This window comes from Oryzias melastigma, linkage group LG11, assembly GCF_002922805.2.
Source record: "Oryzias melastigma strain HK-1 linkage group LG11, ASM292280v2, whole genome shotgun sequence".
Lineage (NCBI taxonomy): Eukaryota > Metazoa > Chordata > Actinopteri > Beloniformes > Adrianichthyidae > Oryzias > Oryzias melastigma.
The window spans coordinates 492,815-519,739 of NC_050522.1; the positions used below are offsets into that span (position 1 = coordinate 492,815).

The window sequence follows — 26,925 nt, forward strand, 5'->3', positions numbered from 1 at the left end:
GCCCTCAGACATTTTGAAAATATGCTTTAATTTAATTAAAGAAAGATGATTATGCTGAAGCTGGGTAAACATTCATATTACTGAGATTCTCTGATTCATCAGGACAGTTTCCCCTTTTTTAAACATTTTGGTATCACAATGCTCAACTTCCTGCAGTAAATTCTTTACTTGTGCTTTTGGTTTTGGTTACTTGGACTCACTGGAAAGGAACAAAAAGACTCCAAATTCTTTCCTTCATCTAAAAACATGGTTCAAACTGTAAGTAATTCCGATGACTTGAGACTTTCATTTTTAAAATTAGATGTTAGGTTTACAATGTTTAACCTGATTGTTTTCACTTTGATTGCTTTTTTTCACGAGGTGTGGTCATTATGTAGAATATCTTGACTTTAAAATCCAGCTTTTATTAACTTGGTTGAGTTTTTTTCAGTCATCCTTAATTAACAGCAGCCTATTTGCATCATTTTGCAGCTTTTTTAAATATTTTCTAGGGCACTGGACACTTTTGTTGTTGTCTAAAGGTTTTTGGAGACTTTAACTTTGCATAAAGACAAAATAAAACACGCAAAACAACATGTAAATAAACACAACTGTTTGGCTATTTAGGTCACACGATTTTGTCAGCACAGAACTTACACTTGAAAGAAAAGAAACATTGATTTTAACTAATATTGAGCAGGAAAATGATCAGAAACAGTTTTGTTCATGAAAGATTGATAGATTTGATACGTGTCAAAATCCTAATCTGAGATCATCTAATCTTAGTTCATGAGGAGTTTTAAAATTAAAAATGACTATTTTAAACATTTCAATGGTTAAAAAAGTCAATATTTAGGTCAGTTGTTCCACAAACATAACCATCTGCAACATAATATGCATTTTGCTTTTGCATTAGTTTTGAGAGACGGTCGCCATACAAGGAAATATGATACAAATACAGTAAGTGGTCAAATGTATTTACAGCTAAAACTAGGATTACTGTAGTGACATGTCAAATTTACATTTTATTAATTAAATTAAAATTTCCTCTTTGAAAATGTCATGTTTCCAGGATGGCATAATAAGGCCAACATGAAAATAAATAAATACATTTAAAGAATGTTGTTCGAATATCGGCTTCTCGCTTCAGGGGTCGCCACAGTGAAGTGGCTTCCACTGCTTCACACAGACGGTTTAGCAGTTTTACGCTGTATGTCTGTCCCAACACAACCCTGCATTTATCCGGGCTGGGGACCGGCACCAGGAGACCCAGACTTGGGCCCCTTCGTGGCTACATAGTTAGGGGTCTCGTCCGAGGGCCCACACTGGATGAAGCTCATCTCACACCCAATTTATGAGAATAAAGTTGTAAAATTATAAGAAAAAACAAAAACGTTATGAAAATTAAATTGTAAAATCATAAGCAAAAAAGAAATATTTTACAAGAATAAAATCATGAAAATATGAATATTGAATTATTCAAAAATAATAAAGAGGATTTCATAAGTTCCAAACTGAGAATTTACAAGAATAAAGTCAAAAATGTGTGAAGCAAAAGACTTAGAAAATATTAAGAACAACTGAAAAAGAACCACGATTGTGTGTCAGTCTGAAAGACAGAGAGAGGGTTGTAAGCGGTTACTTCAGCATTGGTTTCACAAATACAGAATACAGGAAGTCTTATCTTATAAGCTCTATCAGATTTGGAACCTGAAACCAATTCTCGTGTGTTTTAGTCATGTGAATAGTTTTGCAAATCCATCACTGACTCGATTTTCAACAATTTTCAACTGAATTACAGAGATGGTATTTTTGGTTTCCACAACTTTAGGTCCAAAGATCATGATGCTTTCTTTTTTATCAACATGTTTTTATGCATGGTCAAGTTTCACAAACATACTGTAACTTCAACAATATTTAAAAATAATCTCAGCTTCCAAGAATACAAAGGCTCAAAAACACTAGACATCTGTAAATCTCTTGAATTAATAACATGAAGATACCGAAACAGAAAATCTTGTATTTTCTTTTTTTTTTTTTAGTTATTTATTTTGTCTCTTCTTTGTTTACCGTCCAGTATTTTCTTTTTTTTCTTGTCTTTATATTTGTATGAGCATGAGTTCTAATGTCTTGATTGCAATGTACTTCATTAAGTGCTCAATAAAAAAAAAGACCCACAAGGAGTGGATATCCTGTGGACGCACCGTTTACAACATCAGCAGCTGAAGAGATCCAAATGCATTATGGGAAATAGATTCCAATGATAAATGAAAACCTCATGGGCTAAATGCACGACCTACTTCCTCATTCAGAATATGACCACTTAGTCATTTCCGGTTTGGGCAGTGGGTTGTTGTTTAAGTGGAAATAGTGGAGTATTTGGAGTTTAAAAGATGTTTTTTGGAGCTACCAAGAGTCACTATAAACAAAGCTAGGCACATTGTTCTTTTTTCTAGCAAAAGACTCCAAAATAAAAATGCAAAAAGCATTTAAACTGTATTTGTCGTCCTACACAGTAAACTTTGAAGGTAACTTGCTAAGGCTGATGTTATTCAAACATATTCACATGCGACCAGCTCCAAAGCTGTTGGAAATTCATGTTGGTGACACGTAATAGGTCCAGCCAAGATGCAGATTCCTCCATTGTTTCACGTTTTTTATGTGCATCTAAAGCTAAATGCTGTTACTGGTCGCAGTATTTAATGAAGTCCTGTTAGCTGTCATGCACCAAGAGCGCAGCTGCAGATCCGGCCGCGATCGGGAACCATTTGGAAAATGAACCTGAACCGGAACCAAAATCCAAACCTTAACTTTTCCTCTGGGTCTGTGCAGCCAAGAAAAAAGTTCAGAATTGACTTTAGAATTTAGAAAATGACTTGTGAATACCGTTGTCACTTTTCACACGCTGCTGCCGCTCCATGAAGAAGACAGAGGTTCCTCATCATTATCTGAGAGTACGATCAAAATTTTGAAAGTCACTTTGAAGTTCGTTTACACATAAAAGGTTGTGTTGAACAGGTTTAAATGTTCTAACATATCTATGAAGAAGTCATATGATCACACAGTACATGGTAGCTTTTTGTGAGTGCTTGGTGTTAGTGTCTCAGGAAGGCAAACTCTGACTTTTTGGATGTCATTGTGTATACATATTAGTGCTGCCACAAACGATTATTTTCTAATCACTGATTATTTTTTTCGGATTAGTCAACTAATCGGGTCATGGGAAAACTGAATGAAAACCACACATCTTAACCATCATTAGCTTTAAACTAATTAAAACTAGATATACAGCACTACCTGTGATAATGCTAGTGTGAATGTTGTAAGCTGAATTTGGCTGCTGAAGATGCTGGTGCTGATAGTTGAAGATGCTGAAATTGGTAGCTGAAACTGCTGAAGCTAATAGCTGAAAACACTGAAGCCGATAGCCAGCTATAATGGTTAAATGCTGAATTAGCCTAAAAAAACTGACAAAAGACTAAATTGGCCAAAACAGCTAGCATGTAGCTAAAATATTACCTAAACTTCAAAACAGCCTAAAAACTAAAATAAAGTGCATGGAGATTTGTTAAGTCGACGCAAAGAGTTAGCCGCAACCGGAAATAAAATAAGTGTTCTTATTTGAAACCGGAAATATGTGCAGCTCCATTGCAGCTTGATGGATTTGATAAGCATGTCATCTGGATGGAGGTTTACAGCTACAACTTTATTTTTTAAAAATATGGCTTTATCCTTGTTAAGCAACATTTTGAGTTTATTTTTGTAACATGATGACTTTCCTCTTAAATATCTATCTATCCATCCATCCACCCATCCATCTATCTAACTATCCATCCATCCCTCCATCCACCCATCCATCTATCTAACTATCCATCCATCCCTCCATCCATCCATCCATCTATCTAACTATCCATCCATCCCTCCATCCCTCCATCCATCCATCTGTCCTCCTGAATCGGTACAGGTCTGACTGTTGGGTCCACTCACCGTCGTGACTCATTCGCGGCTCTGCTCGTCAGAGCTGTCACCGCGGGGATCATATCCATCAGCTCGATGGGATTCTGAGGGATGCCGGTTAACAGACACGGTGGGCGGGGCTAAGGCATGGGGTGAATGGTACGTTAACCGGGGCGGGGCTGCTCTAAATTTACTACATCCTCCCTCCTCGCATTTTTTCCCTCAGTGTTAACAGACCCGGAGCTACAGCAGCAGGAGGACCGCTCTCGTCAGCCTGAAACCTCGTTGGACAGCTTGTGCGCCGGTTTTTGTTTGGGTCTCGATAAGGAAGCGACCAGCTGCTCCTCCGCCATGGCAAAGGGAGAGGGAGGTGAACAATACTCCAACGCCAGTCTGTTAGCCAAAGGAGAAAGCTCGGATGCCATTAAACTCCCCGAGAAGGTGCGTTCGCATTTGTACAAACTACCGAATGAATCCGGGCTGTGGGAGCTGGCATGTGTTCTGCTCATGTCCTGGACTCGGGATGAATGGACTCGCCGGCTCTGACATTCGGAGTGGGCGAGTCACGTTTGCTAGCACGGAAGGCGCGCGCGCCGCTCATTTGGAATTTCTATTTTCAGACGTTAAAATAAAATATGTCTCAGTATTTATAATTTCTGTGTTAAATATACAAAAGAATTACACAATAAAACAAATAGTGTTCATGTTAGTCGACAGATGTACCACTAAATCTTCACAGCTGGTTATTTTCGTCACGTAAAGTAAATGTTTTACATTTTTAAAAAATGTTTTTAAATAAACTATTTCAGTCACGGTTTGTGCTTCAGCACTGATTAAAATACCTGTGGCTAATGATTAAAATAAGTCACGGATTTTTGTAAGATAAGATACAGATTAATAAAATAATTACCAATTATTCGTGACAATTTGTTCTATTTTATGGAAAAAAATACGTTTTTCTGTCTTTATTTTTTTGTAGTTTTGGGAGCTTTTGTGTTTTTAATATATATTTGTTCACATTTTATTTTTATTCCCAAGATTAGACACTCCCTCCTTAATTCGAAATAGTAGTTGTGCTATGTTAGTGTACACATCTCCGATAGATTTGAACGCATCATGCAGTCTTCCCAGGTGACGTGTCGTTCACGCCAGGTGAACCGCCAGTCTGTTCTGTTTTGGGGACCTGTTGAAGCACAATCTCTCAAATTTAAAATACATTTTGAAAATATGATCATGTTTTTTTCTTTTTCTTTAATCAAATGTTGCGTTTTTAAAATATTTGCTGTACTATGAAAAAACATCCACCTGTTCTATCAGAATCCACTGGTTCTATCACATTAATGGATGTTGAATTTATCCTAAACTCTCATATCAAGAGTTGGTGCCCTTTGAAGAATGAAGTTGAGATTTCAAAACGTGCATATATCTCTACACTAAATACACATATAGGTACTGGGTTGTTACCGATTTTACTTTTGGAGAATGCTGCAGATGTTTCCACCTCTCATGCAGTCGAGATGTGTGGCCTCATGACAGACCTTTTTAGACATAGTCGTACACTATGTGCCAGCCAAAGAATTGTGCTCTACATTTTTTTCTACTCTACTGCAGAGAAATGTCCATATCCCTGATATGAGGTAGTAAACATATTTTCATTGTAGACTCGTGTCTTGACGTGAATCATGTGTTTTGTCACCTAAACAAATGTGAAGTTGGATGTATCAACAAGAGGAGCTGGTTTATTCAGGTGTGGGCAGACCAGACACGTTTGACATACAATCACTGACATGTCTTTGTGACTTGTCATCTTGGTGAGGTATTACAGAGGACTTTGTATGAAGAGTCACCCTGCTCTCCTTTGTGAGCTTTTACTTTCAATGAGGACAAACCTGTTTCAAACTGGCAGGAATCCATGCAGGCGGATCGGAGCGCTGCCAAGGTGCTGATGCCCTGCTGCTTTGTGGACTTGGTGACCACGGGTCATGTCCTGACATTAACTGACACTGATTTGTGCCTCTGCTGGGGCCTTCTGAAAGCCTCTAGTGACTGTATTGATGGTGAAAAAAAAAAAAGACTTCTTTAAAAGTTAAACTTTGATTGTTTCTTAGGGATTTCTTGCCAACTGTGCTGCCTGCTGGAGGACTGTTCTGCTGGTTCAGATTAAAAATCTCGGGCAAATTCCTCAAAAGACTTTTGTAAACTTTGTTTCTGCTCTAATCGGATGAAGGAGAAAGGGTCAGCACAGAAGTTTAGAGAGAAACCGAAGGAGTCTCTTATTTCCATTCTTTTGAAACCTCGATTCCTGCTCGGCAAACGCCCTCTTCTAATTCTCATACCACTCATTACAATATCACCCATCCCACTAATTACAAGAGCCTGGCCCTGCTGAAGGCTCCACAAGTCTGCTGACAGCTGCAGTCTTTTATTTGATCCTCAAACGTCTGCTAATTCTTTTTTCAATCCTTCTTTTTTCCAGAATGAGCGCAAGAAGAGGTTGACAGTTTGCAACAAAATCTGCTACGCCATCGGTGGCGCGCCATACCAGATCACCGGGTGTGCACTGGGTTTCTTCCTGCAGCTGTACCTGCTGGACGTCGCCCAGGTGTGTGAATTTACACAGTCAAACCTGCTGCATCAACACAATCTCTGACTTCAACTGTACGAGGAGCTTCACTTTACAGCAGGAGTGTCAAACTCAATCACACAGGGGCCAAAATCCAGAACTCGCCTTAGATCACGGGACGAACAGGATAAACATTTATTGAACACTCTAAAACTACATTTATAAAACTTTAAAACTGTAACTTTTTAACATAATTCTGGACTAGATATATAGCATTACCTGTGATAATGTTAGTGTGAATGCTGTAAGCTGAATTTGGCTGCTGAATATGTTGAAATTGATAGTTAAAAACATTGAAATTGTTAGCTGAAATCACTGAAGTTAATAGCCAGCCAAAATATTACCTAAAAGCCTAATTAGCCTAAAAACTAACAAAAAAACGATGGTTAGCCAAAATAGCTAGCATGTTGCTGAAATATTAACTAAACTCCAAAATAGCCTCAAACATCATAATCAATGAAAAAATAGTCCATAAAGCTAGAATGATAATTTAATTTAAAACGGCAACTTTTTAACATGATTATGAATAATAAACAGCAGGAATATTATTCCAGAATAAATCAACTTAAACCTTAAATAACTTTCAATATTTTATTCTCCATAAAAATATATTTTGTCAAAATTATAAAAGTTATAAATGAGCACAAGATAACATCAGACCATTAATAACAATAAAATAAAACGATCTGGAGGGCCGGATAGAATTACCCGGAGGGCCGGATCCGGCCCCCGGGCCTTGACTTTGACACGTGTGCTTTACAGGCTCCTCCTGTGTCTTTGAAAGAACAAGGGAGCTGATTGTCTGAGCAGAAAAAGTTTCACTGTACTGACTCCAGAGAAAGTGCAGCAGAACAATGGCAGCTCACTGAGGAGGGGGGCTCGCTTTAATGGGGCTCAGTGTTAATCTGCTGCACCACAGCGTGGAAGTCAAACGTATCCCAGGGTTCAGCTTTGTCCGCCACTCGGGCCAGTTCATGGCGAGTCTGCTGGGATGAACGTTTTGAAGTGGATCCAGGATTTTTTTCAGGATTTGGTTGAAGTTTTTATGCTATAATTCCTTATTTTATTCATTAGTCAGTCATTTTGAATCGGTAGTTAATGGGAAAACAGTTTTTATAATAGTTTTTACCGTTCTGTATCAGAGTTCAGCCTCGCCTTACCGTCCAGGTGAAGGTCATATTTTGCTATCAGTTATAAACTTTGCTTTATGGTGTACAGATGCATGTTTGGGAGACTCATGTAGAAATATGTCCATCTTCTTCTTCAGTTGGAGCCCTTCTATGCCTCCATCATTTTGTTTGTTGGCCGGGCCTGGGACGCCGTGACTGACCCCACGGTGGGCTTCCTGGTCTCCCGGAGCCCATGGACACGCTTCGGACGCATGATGCCCTGGTGAGTTCACCCTCTGCAATTCAAAAACGTGTTTTTACCGTGTATTTGTGAAGAAGAAAATACGCTGGGCAGACCATGAGCTCCCTGCTCTCAGACAAATAGATCCATGAACGTCTTCGCTCTCCTGCTCTGAGCTGATCTAAACTGTACGGCGGGATAGAAATTGATCAGAGGTGAATTTCTAATGAACTCCTGCTGCTCTGTAGAAACTATGTCCTAAAATAACAATCTTTTTGCTAAAACAAGCATCACAAAAAGTAAAAGATCACTTTTAAATGGATGAAAAGACGGGACTGAATCTTCCTTCCCAGTCGGAGAAAATCACAATCTCCCATTGGAAATCCTGTAAACGGGGGGAGTAAAGGGGACACGTGTCATTGTTTGGGGCGGATCTTAACCCCTCTGCGTCATCCCCCAGGAGTGTGGGTCATGCTGATGCATTGGTTCTGGCACACAGGAGCCTTCACGCCCCCCCCCCTCGCCTGACACTCAGCTGCTCCTCATAAACCAGAAACGAGAAACTGGACTTTCTACATTTTCTGCCACTTTCTCTGTCATGTCCTCCACCACAGGAAGTGACACAAACACCTTGACTTTTGCTCTCGGCTTCCAGAAACCTGTGGAGGAATGTTCAAGTATCAGTTCATGATTCCACTAGTTACCCATAGAGGTGGAATCATGAAGGGCGTTTGTGTTTGTCCTCTGGAGCTGGACTCTCAAACTTTCAGGGGACATTTTGTTCTGTCAGCTTTCAAGCTGTTCTCATGAATTCGAAGAAAATTCAGAAACGTTTGTAGAAGGAAATTCAGACCACATGACAAGATCTGTATCTGAAGGAAAAGCTGTGCAGATCTTCATCGTGTGTAGCTGTGCTCTTCATTCCTCTGGAGTGGATCTGCAGGATGGATCTTGAGCTAATTAGAAAGGCTTTCACTGTGGCTGAGGTGTGGTTCTGGAGAAAGCCTGGTGCGGTCGGTGACGATGTGAGCACGCAGCACACGAGGAAGAGGCCGGCCGCTGTGCTGTGAGGCTCCTTCATGGGAGTGGAGGGGGCGGGGTGACCAGTCTTCCTCTCCTATTGGTCTCCCCGCAACACACCACTCGGCTCAGCCAATGGCGTTGCAGCTCTGAGCCTTCAGGACTTTTAAAACGTGAATCTGAAGAGGTTACTCCAGTTCAGAGCGACAGGCTGACGACGGGTTAGAAATGCAAATGCTGTCATTCATTTGTTTAAAATCAGGAAGGGAAACTCACAATAGCAGTGTTTTATGTTATTTATGCATCCACAACACATGACCAGGTTTGTTTTTATGTAAAGATGACAGAGATAAAGGAGTTATCTTCTAACACCACATTGATCAGCCGTTGAATGTTTGTGTCACATGATGTGCGTTCACTCAACAGTATTTTCTGTGGCTCGAGGCATTTGTGTATTTCTGATAAAATAAGAAAACCTCAAAACTGGCTGCCCTGTCTAACCTGCTGAGGCTCAGAGTTTAAGGCGGACAGATGGATTACAGAGGTGTGAAGCTTTCACTTCACAGGGAGCTGTCAGGAGAGAACACTGAAGAGCCCACATGCCCCAGAGGGCAGCCTAAATGCCCCATGCGCACTCCGATCCTGAAGTGGACCGGAGCATTTCGATTAGATGAAACCCATGAATGGATTCATGCACATCCTGGCCTTTTCCTAACAAGGACACGTGTTTTATACATCATGTGGGTGCGGCTAAAGCTTCCTCTGATTGGACAGTTTGGATCTGACCACAAGGAAAACAAAAGGAAGTGGAGGAAGTGATTCCTGCTTTTCCAGTGTGATTTCCTTCATGGCCTGACGTCACACGGTGCTGACAGGAAAACTGTCACTATGTGGCCGAATTCCTCAGCTCCAAAGCTTCACTCAACCGGCTTCCTGTCATTAACCATAACAGAAAAAAATCTGAATTAACGATGACGGTTTGCTGCTCTTCTTCTCCCTGTTTTCAGGATCGTGTTGTCCACTCCTGTGGCTGTTCTCTCTTATTTTCTCATCTGGTACGTCCCCCCCTTTGAGGATGGAAAGATCATCTGGTACCTCTTCTTCTACTGCGTCTTCCAGGCCCTTCAGACGGTGAGTACCTGCTCATGCTCTCATCCCAAACTCCAAAACAGCCTAAAAAATCTTAATGTCAAAACAGTCCAAAAAGCTGCAGAATGCTTTGAAACTTCAAAACTGTAACTAATATTCTGGAATAAATCAATTTAAACCAAGTTGTGTCAAAGTCTAATAAACAATTTGCAATATTTTACTCTACATAAAAATATATTTTGTCAAATTATACACATTAAACTTTCTGGACTTTGGTGTTTGTTAGAAATTCCTAAAATCTGTTAAATTTCTGTTTCTGTTTGCTCCAGAACGGATTTCTTTAGGATCTTTATCTTATCCAAACGTTTCTCCTTTTCTCCACGTCAGTGTTTCCACGTTCCGTACTCTGCGCTGACCATGTTCATCAGCTCCGATCAGAAAGAACGGGACTCTGCCACTGCATACAGTGAGTACTGCACAAAGATCTCCACCTGGACCTGCTGAAGGTCTCCTCCTAACCGCCCCCTCCTCCCTAAGGAATGACGGTGGAGGTTCTGGGCACGTTGATCGGGACGGCCGTGCAGGGTCAGATCGTGGGAATGGTCAGCGCGCCCTGCGTCCCCGGACCTGCAGACATCCTGGAGGAGCTGAAGAACAGCTCGCACTCGCTCAACCAGACGGATCATACCATTTCCCTGCAGCACACGGTAAGCACTTCATGTTTGCTTGGAGGAGGACCATCCTGCCGCACGTTTTCTGAAACCTTCTTCTCTCTGCCCGCCCCCCAGAGAGTGGCCTACATGATTGCTTCTGCAGTCATCTGCTCGATTTACATCCTCTGCGCTGTAGTCCTGTTCTTTGGAGTGAAGGAACAGAAAGGTACGAACTCCACCCCTTCACTTCTGCTCAAGCCAAAAAGGCCCATGATCCTTTGTGTCTTGGAATGAGGGGATACTTTAATGCATGTGTCAAAGTCGAGGCCCGGGGGCCGGATCCGGCCCCCCAGATCAATTTATTTTATTGTTATTAATGACCCGATTTTATCTTCTGCTTATTTCTAACTTGTATAATTTTTACAAAACATATTTTTATGGAGAGTAAAATATTGAAAGATATTTAAGGTTTAAGTTGATTTATTCTGGAATAATATTCCTGACTTTTTATTATTCAGAAAATTATGTTAAAAAGTTTTAAAATTTACATTCTGCTAGCTTTTTGGACTATTTTGGCATTTACTGAGATTTTTTAGGATATTTTGGAGTTCAGCTAATATTTGTATTTGTATTTAGACATACACCAGAGCAGCAGTCCAATGCCCATATCATCATGCTTGTAGCAGGAGCTAATTTGCAGCATTTGTCCCCAGATGAGCTTTTTATACAATGAAATAATTGGGATAAGGCATAAAATGAAGTGACTGGTTACAAAATGACAAAATTGTCTTAACACAGAGACTTGTTAAAAAGATAAATATATACGTACACACACATATACATATATGCAGACATACACCTAAGCCAACCTCACTTTCAGCTTCATGCTAGCTGTTTTGGGTTTTTAGGCTAATTTGGCATTTAGACAACGTTTTAGCTGGCTATCAGCTTTAGATTTTTCAGCTATCAGCTTCAGTGTTTTTAGCTATCAATTTCAGCATCTTCAACAGCCAAATTCAGCTTACAGCATTCAGACTAGCATTACCACAGGTAATGATATATATCTAGTTCATATCTGTTTTAAAAATGTAGTTTTAGAATGTTCAATAAATGTTTCTCCTGTTCGTCCCGCGACCTAAAGTGTGTTTTGGATTTTGGCCCCTTGTGTGATTGAGTTTGACTGTGGATTGAAGATGGAGCTTTTTGTCCCATCAGAACAGGGTCTGCAGCTCATTGGTGTGGTTCTATTTGCTCCTCCAGAGGCGGGTCGGCTCCGATCAGAACCCATGTCCTTCTTCCAAGGGATAAAGCTGGTGATGGGCCACGGACCGTACGCCAAGCTCGTCATGGTCTTCCTCTTCACCTCACTGGCCTTCATGGTGGGTAGAAGAACCAATCAGAAATCCAGCGTCTCCTGTGCACAGCTGCCGCTCTTCCTCTCCCGTTGAATGCTGGGAGTGTGTTCCTCGGCGTGCGGCTTGTCCCGCTGAGTGTTTGGCTTCCAGATGTTACTGAGCGCGCTCTGTGTGTTTCTCCCTGAAGCTCCTGGAGGGGAACTTTGCTCTGTTCTGCAGCTACACGCTGGGATTCAGGAACGACTTCCAGAACATTCTGCTGGTCATCATGGTGAGTGCAAGTGCAACACACACACACACACACACACGCCCTCTGGCAGGTGACATTTTCCAACAAACCTTAATGGATGCATTTCCTAGGAGTCCCAGAGCAACACGTTGCTGTGGACTAAGAGAAGCTGTGAGACTGAAGTGCAGACAGAAGCCTTCTGTCTCATCAAACACATGCACTGTCTTTGGTTACAAAGGCTGCACTGTACGTTGTTCTGGCTGCTTATTTCCATAAATCGTCCGATTAATCTGCATGAGAGCCACGGGCAGTGAAGTTTGCTTTTTGTCAGGTTGTGTTCATTTCCAGTCAACTTGAAGAAAAAAAGCATCAAAGCCTTTCTCGCACTTTAGATCCCGCCTGGTATTCCAGCCAATTAAGACGTATGCGCCTCCAGCTCACGCGCTGGAACTGTACTGGAAAAAGTACAGGTTAGCAAGGCTGGAAAGATTACACGCTTTGAGCCTTCACTCCATGAAAAGGATTACGGAGCAAAGACTTCATCTAAGTTTTTACAGAAACTGCCACTCAAAGTCCAAGTTTTTCTCTGATTTTTGGGAGCATTATCAGGATTAATGTGATCCAATAAATGGAAGCAGAGCAGCATTAAAGCTTCGCTCTGAAGCTTTTCTTTGGCTCTGCTTCAGAACAGTTGAGGTCAAATGAAATGAACATAGACTGCAGAGGCGCATTGTCAGGAAGTCAAGCCACAAATGAAGCAACTCTTTGTCACTTCAGATGCTAACCTTCAAAGTCTTCTTTAGCACGGCCCTACTGAGATCATATGGTCCAGTTACACCACAAATCATCAGATACTTTTATGGAAAATGTGAGGACATTGAAGGAAGTGTGGACTTCAGAGCTCAGGCCCGAGCATGCAAACGTTGAGCTGGTTTAACACGTGAGAACAAACAGCCGACTGTTCGGTTATGAAGCCTCGACTGAAACACACTCGTATAGGTCTGCACATGAAGATGCATCTTTGAGCTGTTCTCGTTTCTAAAGAAGGAGCTGCTCAGCAGCTGTGACAGCTGTCACCGTCTCACCTGTTCTGCAGGGTTTCCACCTTAGGAACAGACCTCGTGTTCTGCTGCTATAGATTATAGTTTTTTTTAATTTATTTTTTAGGATTTTTGCACTTATTTTTTCAGCTACATGCTAGCTGTTTTTGCTAACCTAAGTTTTTTTTGTTTGTTTGTTTTTTTAGGCTAATTTGGCATTTAGCATAAACATAATAAGAATAAAATCTAATTTCAACATTTCTTTTTTTCGTATAAGCAGGATAACAGCCTTCGAGGTGTCCATCGTAATGGATCAGTTCCAGAACAAATCCTGTGGAACTGTACTAACTTTTTTTTTGCTTTCAGCTCTCGGCCACCCTGACCATCCCTTTCTGGCAGTGGTTCCTGACGCGCTTCGGAAAGAAGACCGCGGTTTATGTTGGCACCTTGGTGAGTTCACGACTTGTGTCCAAATGATGCTGACTGATGGGGAGGGAAGCTTCACCAAGTAAACTGGACTGTGTTGCTGCTTCCAGTCTGTGGTTCCCTTCCTGATCCTGGTGGTTTGTGTGAAGAGTAACCTGATCATCACCTATGTGGTCTCCTTCTCTGCCGGAGTGGCAGTGGCTGCAGCTTTCCTGCTGCCCTGGTAAGAACCGCTTCAGCCTTTCTGTTTTTAAATGTTCTCAGAATGAAGCTTGACATCTAAACAAACTCTCCTTAGGTCCATGCTGCCGGATGTTGTGGATGATTTCCAAGTCCACAACCCAGACTCTGTGGGCCATGAAGCTCTCTTCTACTCCTTCTACGTCTTCTTCACCAAGTTTGCCTCTGGAGTTTCTCTGGGAGTCTCCACTCTCAGTTTAGAGTAAGACTTTCACACTTCTGTAGACCAGGGGTCCCCAAACCTTTTCTTGTGAGGGCCGCATAACTGTTTTCTTCTCTGATGGGGGGCTGGGGTCAGTTTGTAGTCCAACAGAAAAAATGGAACAATCACAGCCTAAACATAAACATTTACAGTTTTCCACATAGCCAAATTTAAAATAATTCATTCCTGGAATCCTCATAGAAGAAAATAATACTAAAACTTTTTAAAATCTAGACATATACCTGTGATGATGCTAGTGTGAAGGCTGTATGCTGAATGTGGCCGATCAAGATGCAAGTGCTGATAGCTGAAGATGCTGAAATTGATAACTAAAAATGCTTAAGTTTATAGCTGAAATGGCTGATGGTGATAGCTAGCTAAAATATTGGCGAACTGCCAAGTCAGCTTAAAAAAATGTAAAAAATTCTAAAACGGCAAGAATGTAGCTGAAATATTAGCTAAACTCCAAAATAGCTTTAAAAATGGAGAAAATGCCAAAATTGGCAAAAACAGCTAGCATGTAGCTAAAATAAAAGCTACATGCCAAATTAGCCTAAAAACTGGTAAAATGTCTAATTTAGCCAAAACAGCAAGCATAAAACTAAAATATTAGCTAAACTTCAAATTAGCCTCAAAAACTGAAAGAAATCTTAAATTAACCAAAACATCTAGCATGTGGCTAAGATATTAGCTAAACCTCACAATTGCCTAAAAATCTTTAGTAACTGCCAAAACAGCTGAAAAAGCTAGCATAAACAGAGCTGAATATTTTATTAGCTGAAAGAGCTGAAGAGCTATAGACATCCAAAAAAATGTATGGAAGAAAAATTATGATAATAAAGATAAAGTGAATCACTGTTAAACCAATAAATATTCTCTCCTGTCTGTCATAGTTCAGACTGTAGAAGGGGGAAATAAAAAGTCACGTTCTCTGTGGGTCTCGACTGGCGTTTCTGACAGTGGGGGGGGCAAATGTGGAGGGGGCCTGATCCGGCCCGCGGGCCGTAGTTTGGAGACTCCTGCAGTAAACTACTCTAGTGAGGTTGTGATCACCAAAACACGAGGATTCAGAAAGTTTAATCTCCCAGCATGCAGTTCTCTCATCAAAGCAATCCAATGTTTTTGTTTATTTGAGGGGATTTGTTTGTCTCCAGCTTTGCAGGCTACATCAGTCGAGGCTGCTCTCAACCCTCCAACGTAGACATGACCCTGAAAATCCTGGTGTCCGCCGGTCCAATCGTCCTCATCATCATCGGCTTGGGAATTCTCTACTCGTATCCGATCAACGAGGAGAGGCGGATCCTGAACCGGAAGAAGCTCCAGGATCAGAGGTAAGGCTGTGGCGCTCATGACCGGAGCTCGCCGGGTCGGTTCTGCAGCACCGGAGCTAAAGGTTTTCTTCTCGTTGTTTTCAGGGACAGTGAAGCAGATTCAGAAACGGACTCTGCAGAGCTAGCTAACATCATCTAGCACGTTTTCAGAAGCCCCACGGACCAAACGGAGTGGACTGGCATTTGCACTTGACAGACCCAGCTGAGCCGAGCCTGTCAGACCGGAAAGCTTTGGCTTGGTTGGGCGCCGCTGATGCTGCTGTTCTACGTACGGAACTCGCCAAAGCCGTCCTGCTGATGCAGGAGCGGCGCAGCACGGCACTCGCTCGGCTGTTTGCAGAAAGCCTTACTTTTTCTATAACTATTTATTGGGAATCACTGAGTTTAGTCTTTGGACGGAAGCACTTGTTAAGCTGCACAGACGTGTTGAGCGGGTTTGAGGTATCGGGCTGCTGGTAGAAGTTTCTGCAGCGCCGCCTTAACTTTGCCTCATGTGTTAGGGGCTCTAAAACCCCAATGACAGAGTTCCCATGTGTGTTCTGAACACCCGATAGCTCCAGAGTTTACAGAGGCCCGACAGTGTCCGTTCCCTTCTGCCATCTTTTTTATCAGTCTTTTTAGAGCTGGGACAGAGTTGAAACCACTATAAACAAAAGCACCGTTCGTTTGCACAACTCACTGCCAGGTTCTCCTAACCCTCCACGTATTTATAGAAAATGTTCTCAGTGTTTTCTGCAAATGCTTTAATGTAACGACTGTAAATGGAGAGAAGTGTTTGTTCATATTTATTAGTTTGACTGTTCAGTGTTTCATCTAAAGACGTGACGACGCATTTCAAAGCGGGAGAACTTTTCTAACATTCAAGTGTTTTTGAATCACGTTGTCATGGTTACAATCCTGGCATTGAACAAAGGGAAGCACATGCCTGTACAGGGGGTGAGGGTGGGGTTTGCGTGGTTTCTGAATGTTTTGTTTATGAAAAATCATCGGCTCCTGTCATTCAAAATGAGATTTTCCTCTTTCATATCTGCGGATATGGAAATGTGCATGTGCAGTGTCATATGTTATACATACTGTTACATCTTTATATGACAACTGAGTTGCCAAAGTAAATTGCTCGACTGTGGCTCCTCCCCTGGGGCGGGGCCACTGTGTCAACCTGTTTGTTTTACCAATGAATCATTTTTTTACTTGAAACTTTCCTTCACGAGTCTGAAGCTGTAGCCAAACGTGTGAGCTTTAATCCCGCCGAGACACACGAGCCTTGTGTCCACGCCTCCTGTGCAAATGTAAATATTTTATGTAAATGTGTACATACCTTTGATATTTGTGGCTGCTCATGAAAGAAGCTTCTGTACAAATGTATTTAAAAAGGACGTGGAAGATATGACCATTAAACAATGAAATGTTCTCAGACTGAATGGTGTTCATTTGCAGAGCGTGAATGATGTTCAGGTTGATCAAGATTCAAGAACAGACATGGAAATGTTCTACAAGTGTAGTGCTGCCACAAACGATCATTTTAATAGTTGACTACTCATTTGTTTTTTTAGATTAGTTGACTAATCGGGTCATGCACCACCTGGATGTAAAACACACATCTTGACCATCATTGTCTTTAAACTAACTAAAAACTAGATATATAGCATTACCTGTGATAATGCTAGTGTGAATGCTGTAAGCTGAATTTAGCCGCTGAAGATGATGGTGCTTGTAGCTGAAAACACTGAAGCTGATAGTCAGCTAAAATATTAGTTAAACTCCAAATTAGCCTATAAAAAATAGTCCATAAAGCTAGCAGAATGTCATTATAACTTTCAACTTTACTACACTCTGACTCCATATAATATAAAGTAACGACTAATCCACTTTTAAAATAGTCGTCGACTATTTTAAAAGTGGATTAGTCGACTAATCGTGGCAGCCCAAAACAAATGTGAAGGAAAAATGGAAGGAGAACTGAATGAGGAACACGCTGGAGAAGAGGAGGATGTTGTGGAGCAGGAAGGGGGAAGAAGAGGATGAAGAGTGGAAAGACGGTTGGTCCTCAAAACACCCCAGAGGAGGTCTGGAAGAGTTCAGGAGAGGTGGAGAAGAGCTCCTGACTGGACTGTTGTGACACACGTGTGAAAGTCGAGGCCCGGGGGCCGGACCCGGCCCTCCGGATCATTTTATTATTATTAATGGCCCAATGTTATCTTGAGCTCATTTATAACTTCTTTAATTTTGACAAAATATATTTTTATGAAGAGTAAAATATTGAAAGTTATTTAAGGTTTAAGTTGATTTATTCTGGAATAATATTCCTGCCTTTTTATTATTCATAATTATGTTAAAAAGTTACAGTTTTAAAGTTTTTAAAAAATTAGCATTTTGCTAGCTTTATGGACTATTTTAGAGTTTAGCTAATATTTCAGCTACATGCTAGCTGTTTTGGAGGTTTGCTAATATTTAAATGCTAGCTGTTTTGGCTAACCTAATTTTTTTTCTAGGTTTATTTGGCATTTTGGAAATGTTTTTGTGGCTTTCAGCTTTAGCATTTACAGCTATCAGCTTCAGTGTTTTTAGCTATCAATTTCAGCATCTCCAGTGGCCAAATTCAGCTTACAGCATTCACACTAGTATTATCACAGGTAATACTATATATGTAGTTTTTAAAAATGTAGTTTTAGAGTGTTCAATAAATGTTTATCCTGTTCGACCTGAGGTGTGTTTAGGATTTTGGCCCCCTGTGTGATTGAGTTTGACACTCCCGATCTATAGCGATCTTGGAATGACTAGGACTGGAGGAGAAACGTTCTGGATCTGTTTGAAAGAAGGAAGATGTTCAGAGAAACACCTAAAGTTATGGGAAAGACTGGTGCAAGCTACACTGAGGTCAGACTGAATCCAGTTTGGTCCGTGCAAAGGAAAAGACCCACAGATGTAATATTTGTTCTAAAAACCTTCAGGAGAAGAACCAGAGGGTCAGAAGGAGCTGCAAGATCTATGACATGGATCCAGAGAGAAGAGCTGAGGTTTGGATTAGAAAGTCTGGAGTGACAGAAGAACATTGGAAATGTTTGAAATAAATGTTATATTAGTGTTTTTTCAGTTCATCAAAAATAACTAGTATCCAGTATTTGTTGGTTAAATATTTACACCTTGACCATTGACAATATTCATAATATTCAAATGATAAAATTCAGCTGTTTACTAAAAATCTAAGCCAATTAATGGTAAATTCTGCCATCTGGTGGTAAAAGTGAAGAACAAACTGTTTCTTCGGAGTCACAATACATATGCAGCCGTTTGTTTCAATACTTTTGTCAAATAAAAGCCTTTCTGTTAAATGAGGTTTCCAAGAATAGAATAAAAATAGATTTTCTTTTCAAATATATTTACAGCATGTCAACTCTTTAGTTTGCTTTTCAGGAGTCTAAGAGTAAGAGGATTATGTGTCACAGTCAAGGCCCGAGGGCCAGATCCGGCCCTCCAGATTATGTTATTGTTATTAATGACCTGATATTATCATGCACTTATTTGACAAAACATATTTTTATGGAGGGTAAAATATTGAAAGTTATTTAAGGTTTAAGTTGATTTATTCTGGAATAATATTCCTGACCTTTTATTATTCATAATTATGTTAAAACATTGTCATTCTGTTAGCTGTTTGGACCATTTTGGCATTTACTAAGATTTCTTTTTGTCCATTTTGGAGTTTAGTTAATATTTCAGCTACATGCTAGCTGTTTTGGCTAAATTAAGTTTTTCTTTTCTTTTTTAGGTTAATCTGGCATTTAGTTAATATTTTAGTGGCTGATAGCTGAAAACACTGAAGCTGATAGCCAGCTAAAATATTAATTGAATGTCAAATTAGCATAAAAAAACATAAATTAGCCAAAACAGCTAGCATGTAGCTGAAATATTAGCTAAATTCCAAAATAGCCTAAAATACTCTTAGTAAATGCCAAATTAGTCCAAAAAGCTACCAGAATGACAATGTTTACAACCATAACTTTTTAACATAATTATGAATAATAAAAAGGCAGGAACATTATTCCAGAATAAATCAACTTAAACCTTAAATAACTTTCTATATTTTACTCTCTAAAAATATATTTTGTCAAAATTCTTCAAGTTAGAAATGAGCACAAGATAACATCGGGTCATTAATAATAAGATAAAATGATCTGGAGGGCCGGATCCGGCCCCCGGGGCTTGACTTTCACTCATGTTTAGAGGAATGCTCAGGGAATTGTGAATGGAGGAAAATACCAGCTCAGGTTGTTTTCATGGGGAATCAACATTATAATTCAATAAAAAATTATCAAAAAAAGAAGAATTAGGATGAAAAAGATCCTTTAAAATCGGTAATACACAATTGAACTTGATACAAACCGTCTAAACAGGGTAGAACTGCTATGAATCACTGCACTTCCTGTGAGCAGAAAATCATTTCTCTAGCTGCCAAAACAAGAACAATAGTTTAATGCCTTTAAGTTTCAAAAGAATTTCCAACATCAGAGAACAGTTTTTAAATATCTTGACAAGTAACTCAAGTTTATTTTATTGTAAAATGTGAGATTTTTGACACTTTTCAACATCTAGTTCACAAGAGTTCAAAGCAAAAAAAAAACCCAAAAACAGTTGTGAAAACAAATCAGACCAGTAGCTGGAATATTGTCCTCTTTCACCGGAAAAGCTGAGAGTTTCTTCTGTTTGTCATCAACAAACAAAAGTGGAAAAAAAACAATATACAAGAAGGAGAAAACAGTAAAAAAGTTAGAATTAATATCTGTATTTCGTAGAATAATCCTTGGGAGACACCACCAGACCCCGTCCTTTTCTGGCTCCTCGATACACCGTTTCTACAATGTCAATCATCTCCTGTTTGTCCTCCATGGGCCAGTTGATCTTGTTGTTGTTTCCGGTTCCCAAATCAATCATGATGTGTTTGTTTCTGGAAAACAAAAGAGAGGCGGAAACGTTGGAGCTCAGCTGTGAGGAGCCGTCTTCCTGTGACGAGGATTCCTCACCTGAAGAAGAACATGACGGTGCATGGATCGTACAACTCGTACATCTTATTGAAGTCGGGCACTTCTGTGATGTCTACCAGGTAAATGACGGCAAAGTTCTTCACCTGAGGAGACAGAGGAGAGCTTTACTGCAACAAAACACTGCACTCTGATAGAGGAGGATCAGCAAACTAAAGCTGTGCCTTGTGTTCAGTTCTGCCACAAACCATTATTTTAATAGTCGATTAGTCGGCTAATCGACTGTAGAGTCAAACTAATGTCAGTGAAGGAACAGAAGTTCATCATAAAACAATCACCAGAATTCTGTTTCAGTTCTTACAATCTTAAAGCACAAATCGAGATGAGCTGGAAGGCTGAGCAGAGGCAGAATTTGGTTTTACTTTTTTTATGTATTAGTATTATTCTTCATGACTTTTTTGAGAAGATTACAGTGAGTGTTTTTGGTTATTTCTATTTCATCAGTATTGTTGTTTATTTCATTATAAAGATTATTATTATTTTTTTTTTTCTGTGAAGATCTCGGAAAGGATTATTAGTATTTGGTTATGTGTGGCTTTCTGGAAAACTTTAAATGTTTACGTTTCGGCACACACTGTGATTGTTACACTTCAAACCGACCGCGGCGCCACATCAGAGGATAAAACGGTGATGTCACCCTTACATGACACAGTTTGTGGACCTCTGGACTTTGGGGATGTTTTATATATGAATGTTTCTACAAAATGCTCTGAGTCTGTAAACGCTGAGTATGTTTGTCAGACTGTCGTACTGTGAACTGAACTGCAGAGCAGAGAGGCCTTCACTGACCTCTTCATGCATTTGACTTCCTTCTTCCACATGTCAGGACCAATTTAAGGAACTAAGCTTTTACTTCTGCTGCATCTTCTGTCAATAAATGTACCAACCAAGATGAAACTGTCCAACTTTAAAAGTTCCAATCACAACATTGCAGACTCTTTACTTGCCTTTCTTGAGCGGGAAAGACTGTGAAAATTCTACTTTTTGAGGTTTCAAGTCCATTTTACTGTTCACTCCTCACTACAAAGAACCCCAAATCGGTATTTTGATCCGTTCATGGATTTAAGATTAATCCTCTAAAAACCTGCACTATCTGCAGCAGCCCCTCCCATACCCACGGAAACGAGCAGGTTCTCACGAGCTGATGTCACATGGTGAGAACCGCCCCTCCAGGAAGAGTCTGCTCCGCCCCCACGCTAACACAAACATTTTCTCTGCAAAGCTAGCAGTGAACAGCTAGCTTCACGAGCTCCCACCCCCGGCTCGTGCACGTACAGATGCCAGCTGTATGTTGTGATCCAGTTTAGTGACGGACAAGAAACGATCATTCGATTGAACGCTCAAACTTTGTGAAGAAACTTCTGGTGAGAAATCAGGGAGAAAACTATTTCATAGTGAGAAAAGGGAGAATACTATTTCCTGGTGGAAGCAGGAGAAAAGGATAAGACTATTTCCTGGTGGAAACAGGAGAAAAGGTAAGACTATTTTTTGGTGGAAGCAGGAGAAAAGGTAAGACTATTTCCTGGTGGAAGCAGGAGAGGAGAAAAGGATAAGACTATTTCCTGGTGGAAACAGGAGAAAAGGTAAGACTATTTCCTGGTGGAAGCAGGAGAGGAGAAAAGGAGCAGACTATTTCCTAGTGGAGAAAGGGAGCAGACTAATTCCTGTAAGAAAAAGCAGGCCAAAAATTAGAAGAACTGGTTTGAATGTGGATTTTTTGAGGGAAGGCAGAAAGGTGAGTGTGAAAATGATTTTTGATACAGAGATTAATGATCATAATGGAACTGTTCACAGCCAGAGTTAATCAGACAATGTTCTCATCATTTCACTAAATCCTGGAATGTTCATCTTGTGTTGCCTGCATTTGTGACCAAATTTCACCACAAAATGAACCATCAGCCATCACCATTCTGTCTGTTCCAAATTTTGGAGATAAATTCATGGGATACACAGTATGTACAGCAATACTTTTTTTTTAAATATATGTCTTTGGATTTTTTTTGTGGGTGACATGGTGATGAGGACGGTTTTAGGATGATGTCGTGAAATGGGAGCCACTCTCAAGCAGCGAAAGGCGGAGCCTAAGAGATCGAGATAAAAAGAGTTCACAAAAACATATTCATCTTCCTGACCGCTTCTTCCCTTTCGGGGTCGCGGGGTGCTGGAGCCTATCCCGGCTACTGATGGGTGAAGGCGGGGTTCACCCTGGACAGGTCGCCAGTCTGTCACAGGGCCTCACTCACACATTCACTCACACATTCACACCTAGGGGCAATTTAGAGTCACCAATGAACCTATGAAGCATGTTTTTGGACGGTGGGAGGAAGCCGGAGTCCCCGGTGAAAACCGGCGAATGAACGGGGAGAACATGCAAACTCCACACAGAAAGGTCCCAAATCCCCCAGCTGGGATTTGTACCGGGGCCTTCTCGCTGTGAGGCAAGAGCGCTAACCACTGCACCACCGTGCAGCTCCACAAAAACTCATATTTCATAAATATTTTAGTGCTCCAAAGGTAAAATATGATCATATATATGGATATAGTTTACTCAGGAAAACTTAAGAAAATCCTGGTATGGCCCCTTTAAATGCTTAAACTGTTAACTTTATTTAGTCCACTGAGGCGATTCAGTTAAAGCAGTTCTCAACATAGAAACAAGATAAAAAGAAACATGACTGCAATGACAAAGACGGCCTGCAAAGAAGAAAAGTGATCCTATAGGACAGGGGCCTTCCTACTGTTGTGTATGATTCTATTTTGTTTGATGCTGTGTTCTGACTTGTTGCCCAAAATAGAAATCTTGATTTTAATGGGTCTTTGTCTGATTGAATAAATAGAAAAATAAACAAACAAACAAAAAAACCTAAGAAAAGTTCCCTTAAGGTTAATTTTGCTGGGTTTTTTGCAGCAACGGCGACCTCTGCTGGCAGCTTCAGGAGCTCCTGTGAAAAAAACAAAGTCTGCATCTAAATTGATGAGAAGCCAAAAATAAAGAGACAGGTGAAGCCGAACCACACCGTCATCACAATGAAAGAGGACGTGTGTCATTTCTACTACAGATATGAGGGGCTGGGGTGGGAGGGTCAGGCGAAGGCCATTACCAGATGTCCAACAGACCTTTTCACCTGACCGCAGACAAAACGGCAACAGGACCCAAAATGAAAATTGTTACTTCGCATTTAGAACACCAAAGCTGACAGCTGAACGCTGTTTAACACAATTTTACATAAATAATAAAAGGTAACCTTACCAACTTCAACAGAAAAATCTACAATATTTATTTATGAATGTCCTGCTGAACTGTGTTTTAATTTCCTTTCTTAGATTGTTTACAAATGTAAATACAAATTTTAATAATTCTTCAATACTTTTGGTTTTATTGAAAATATCAACCTTACATTTGAGCAGATTTTATTCTAACAGGTTTTATTTTGGCTGAAGTTATTTGAACGTATTTATGAAATCAGCACAAAAGCTGATAGAAATTCATGTTGGCCACATTTAATACCTTCAGCAAAGACACACACGTCTGCATTGCTGTACACATTTTAATCACTTCCCAGGATAAATGTACTTGTTGTTCTACAGGATATTTTAGGGGACAACTGTAAAAACAGGAATGATTTGGTTCTGTGAAAATGTTCAGAGCAGATATAGAGCCATGTAGTTTCAGCTTTCAAAATAAGAGCGGTCAAGTAAAAAAATAATCTCTGGGTGAACATATTTTATGACATTACATGGAAAAAGTCACTTTCATATTTTTGGAAACAGTTTTCAATGAATTTGATCATTTTTACATTTATTTTCTCATAGATCAGACACAGTTATGATCAAAACCAAAGAGGAGTGATGTTAGAACCACGGCTGAGCTAACAGCAGCTCACTGACCGCAGTAGAAAACATTACAACAGGAATACGTTTGACTTTAATAGCTGCGTTTTCATTACATATTTGCGCAAAACTTTATAGAAATTCTAGGAATTTCGAAAAAAACAATGTTTCGAAATGACACTGTTTCCATTAAATCATCATTTTACGATAAAGCACAAACCAACTCACGCGATAAGTCATTAAAAACACGACGATGAATGAGAACAAGTGTTTTTTTATTTGATTCACTAAAAAAGGAGCATTGCGGTGACGTCACAGCTCTGTCTGGAGAGCGTGCGCCGCTCAGAGTCTATTGACAGTCTCAGGTGAGAAGCCTGTCCAGTGGTTTTTAAAAAAATAACCATTCCAGCAAGAAAGCTGCTGGACCTTTTTCTGTTTAAAAACACGACGAGATCCATTTCAGTTTCTGTCCCTGCACTCGCGCTCTTCCTCAAATGAGACTTCAGCATCTTCAGACTCCAAGCTGCAGACGTGTAGCTGCAGATGAAGCTGTGAAGCTGTTGGATCTCTCCTGCCGCCCGCTGTGTTGCACTCAGGACAGACACTTCATATAAAGAGGCGAATCTATTTAGAAAAAAATGGGTTTCCATTACAGTTTTAGGAAAAATGTCTGTTTCGAAAGGCCCAAAAACCACCTCCTCTAAGCGCAAAAACTTTTTTTTTTTTTAAAAAGGCGAGTTTTTTCAAAATTGTGGTGTTTCCATCAGGAGAATTTATTATCGAAATTCCAATTTGCGAAATTTCAGAGTTAATGGAAACGCACCTAATGTCAGACACGCTGGAATTGTCTGAGTTTTGATCTGTTTACAAGGATTTTGTGAGAACGGAAATTTAGGAAACTTTTAACTGGTCAGAAAAGATCTTCTGCAGCTCCATTAGCCAAAGCTAATGCTAGTAACGGATGCTTGTAACCTTTGTCTAACTTTAACCGGGTTGTCAGAGAGAAATTATCCACGACTCGTTTAATATCATCCAGAGGAATGTCTGCAGTCAGTTCTGACTGCAGACAGGGTTACTGACATTCGTACTTTGATTTGTGAACGATCTGAGAGGAAAATGAATACAAGCAGGTGAAAATTTATAAAATAAAACAACACAAATTTACAAATTTCTGTTACAATTAGTGAGGTTACCTTTTATTATTATGTAAAATTGCTCTAAACAGCGTGAAGCTGTCAGCTTTGCCTTTGTAAACCATATAAACTGGAAGCAGCTCTGTGCATGACCAGCGATGTGTGACGTCATGTGAAAAGGATCCATTTTCAAAAGACCAGCTGGGTAAATGAAACATTTTTATATTTAACAAGGAGTAGAAACTTCAATTTTATACAACTTTTTGGTAATAAAATACCGTAAGTGTTTCGTATTTCATTATTTGTTGTCAGTTTGAAACATTTACACATTAAAACTGTTGGGTTTTTCATAATCAGAATGTTTAATCAGAGGTAGTCTGTTTTAAGGGGTTTCCCTCATGACTGCACCAATATGAGCTTCTGTTATGAGCCTCCTTTCAGCAACTAACCAGGTTAAAAAACAAACAAACTTTAATACAGAAAAGAGTTCCATCCTGACAGAACTTTATCTTTAAATGATAAATGCAAAAATTATTTGGGGACCAAAAGAGCAAATTCGGATCCCCCCTTCATACTGTGAGCGCGCTGACTCTGACTGAGAACTTGTGGTCAAAGAAAGAAGTTGATCAAACCTTCTCAGCGATGCTATAAAGAACTTCATCCATCTTCATGCACGTTGGGTCCCAGTCGTGTCCGAAGCGGATGACCAGAACTCGGTCTTCCTCGGACAGAATGGCCTGGTCCACCTGCCAGCCGTTATGGAGATGCGGTAGCATGTACGACATCTTGACCTAAAGTCGGAGAGTCCGAGGACACGATAAAAAACACTAAATTAGTTCTGGATGGCTGAAAAAACGCGGTGCAGTGGAGCTTGATGAATGCTAGTGCTAATGCTAAGCTAGTCAAAGAAAAATCTAGAAATCATCACAGCGAAACTTTAGAAGAGGCAGAACCGAAAACATCCACAAGAGAACCTTACCTCGAAATGGGAAAGATGCGTATAATAACATGAAATTAATATTCTATTTGGGTTTAATTATTTTGTTCTCTAAATAAAGACGAATAAATTTCCAAATTTATTTCCAGCATCTGACTCTCGTTGTATGGACGTCAAAATCTCGCGACGTCGCCGATGCGAGATTTTGACGTCAGACGTTTTTTTTCCCCAAAACTTTATTATCCACTTACAAAATAAGTTGGGGTAAACATTCAAAAAGAACCGGCAAAAACAAAAATGGCAGAGTGTTTTGAAATAAGAACAATGACAGGGGGAAAATAGTTAAGGACAAGGAAAGATACAATCTAAAATAATAGTTTTGATATATTTTAGTAAATTACTGAAGTTTTCTTGTTTTTGTCTGAAATGCATTTAAGACACCAAAAGTAGTCAGAAAAATCATTCAAAAAGATGAATGAAATGTTCCCACA

The 26,925-nt window shown here is 40.1% G+C and overlaps 2 protein-coding genes across 3 annotated transcripts; one reads left to right on the forward strand and one right to left on the reverse strand.

Annotated features, from left to right (window-relative positions):
* The first annotated feature begins 4,115 nt into the window (after window positions 1-4,115).
* mfsd2ab (major facilitator superfamily domain containing 2ab) lies at window positions 4,116-16,910 on the forward strand. 2 transcript variants are annotated; one of them, XM_024263750.2, is made up of 14 exons: window positions 4,117-4,377; window positions 6,413-6,538; window positions 7,827-7,951; window positions 9,937-10,060; window positions 10,406-10,484; window positions 10,556-10,725; window positions 10,807-10,897; window positions 11,932-12,050; window positions 12,214-12,297; window positions 13,662-13,745; window positions 13,832-13,944; window positions 14,020-14,163; window positions 15,318-15,494; window positions 15,579-16,910. In XM_024263750.2, the coding sequence occupies exons 1-14, from the start codon at window positions 4,288-4,290 to the stop codon at window positions 15,631-15,633; spliced, it is 1,581 nt and encodes a 526-aa protein (XP_024119518.1). In that variant the 5' UTR covers window positions 4,117-4,287; the 3' UTR covers window positions 15,634-16,910. The 2 variants fall into 2 exon arrangements, with proteins under 2 accessions (XP_024119517.1, XP_024119518.1); XM_024263749.2 differs by having other exon boundaries at window positions 4,116-4,377; window positions 10,556-10,897.
* A 3,034-nt stretch (window positions 16,911-19,944) lies between these two features.
* On the reverse strand, window positions 19,945-26,634 carry txnl4a (thioredoxin-like 4A). The gene is made up of 4 exons (XM_024263758.1): window positions 26,477-26,634; window positions 26,130-26,288; window positions 20,516-20,619; window positions 19,945-20,439 (listed from the first exon to the last, which is right to left on the reverse strand). Exons 2-4 carry the CDS (start codon window positions 26,280-26,282, stop codon window positions 20,268-20,270), a joined length of 429 nt encoding a protein of 142 aa, XP_024119526.1. The 5' UTR covers window positions 26,283-26,288; window positions 26,477-26,634; the 3' UTR covers window positions 19,945-20,267.
* Between the last annotated feature and the right edge of the window lie 291 nt (window positions 26,635-26,925).

Bases quoted from the DNA above. Each gene is read 5' to 3' on its own strand.
- mfsd2ab (XM_024263749.2), top strand. From the start codon at position 4,288: ATGGCAAAGGGAGAGGGAGGTGAACAATACTCCAACGCCAGTCTGTTA. The intron at 7,952-9,936 runs GTGAGTTCACCC...CCCTGTTTTCAG, and splicing joins TTCGGACGCATGATGCCCTG to GATCGTGTTGTCCACTCCTG. The intron at 10,485-10,555 runs GTGAGTACTGCA...CTCCTCCCTAAG, and splicing joins GGACTCTGCCACTGCATACA to GAATGACGGTGGAGGTTCTG.
- txnl4a (XM_024263758.1), bottom strand. From the start codon at position 26,282: ATGTCGTACATGCTACCGCATCTCCATAACGGCTGGCAGGTGGACCAG. The intron at 20,620-26,129 runs GTTTGATCAACT...CTGTCTCCTCAG, and splicing joins TTTATAGCATCGCTGAGAAG to GTGAAGAACTTTGCCGTCAT. The intron at 20,440-20,515 runs GTGAGGAATCCT...TTTGTTTTCCAG, and splicing joins ACCGTCATGTTCTTCTTCAG to AAACAAACACATCATGATTG.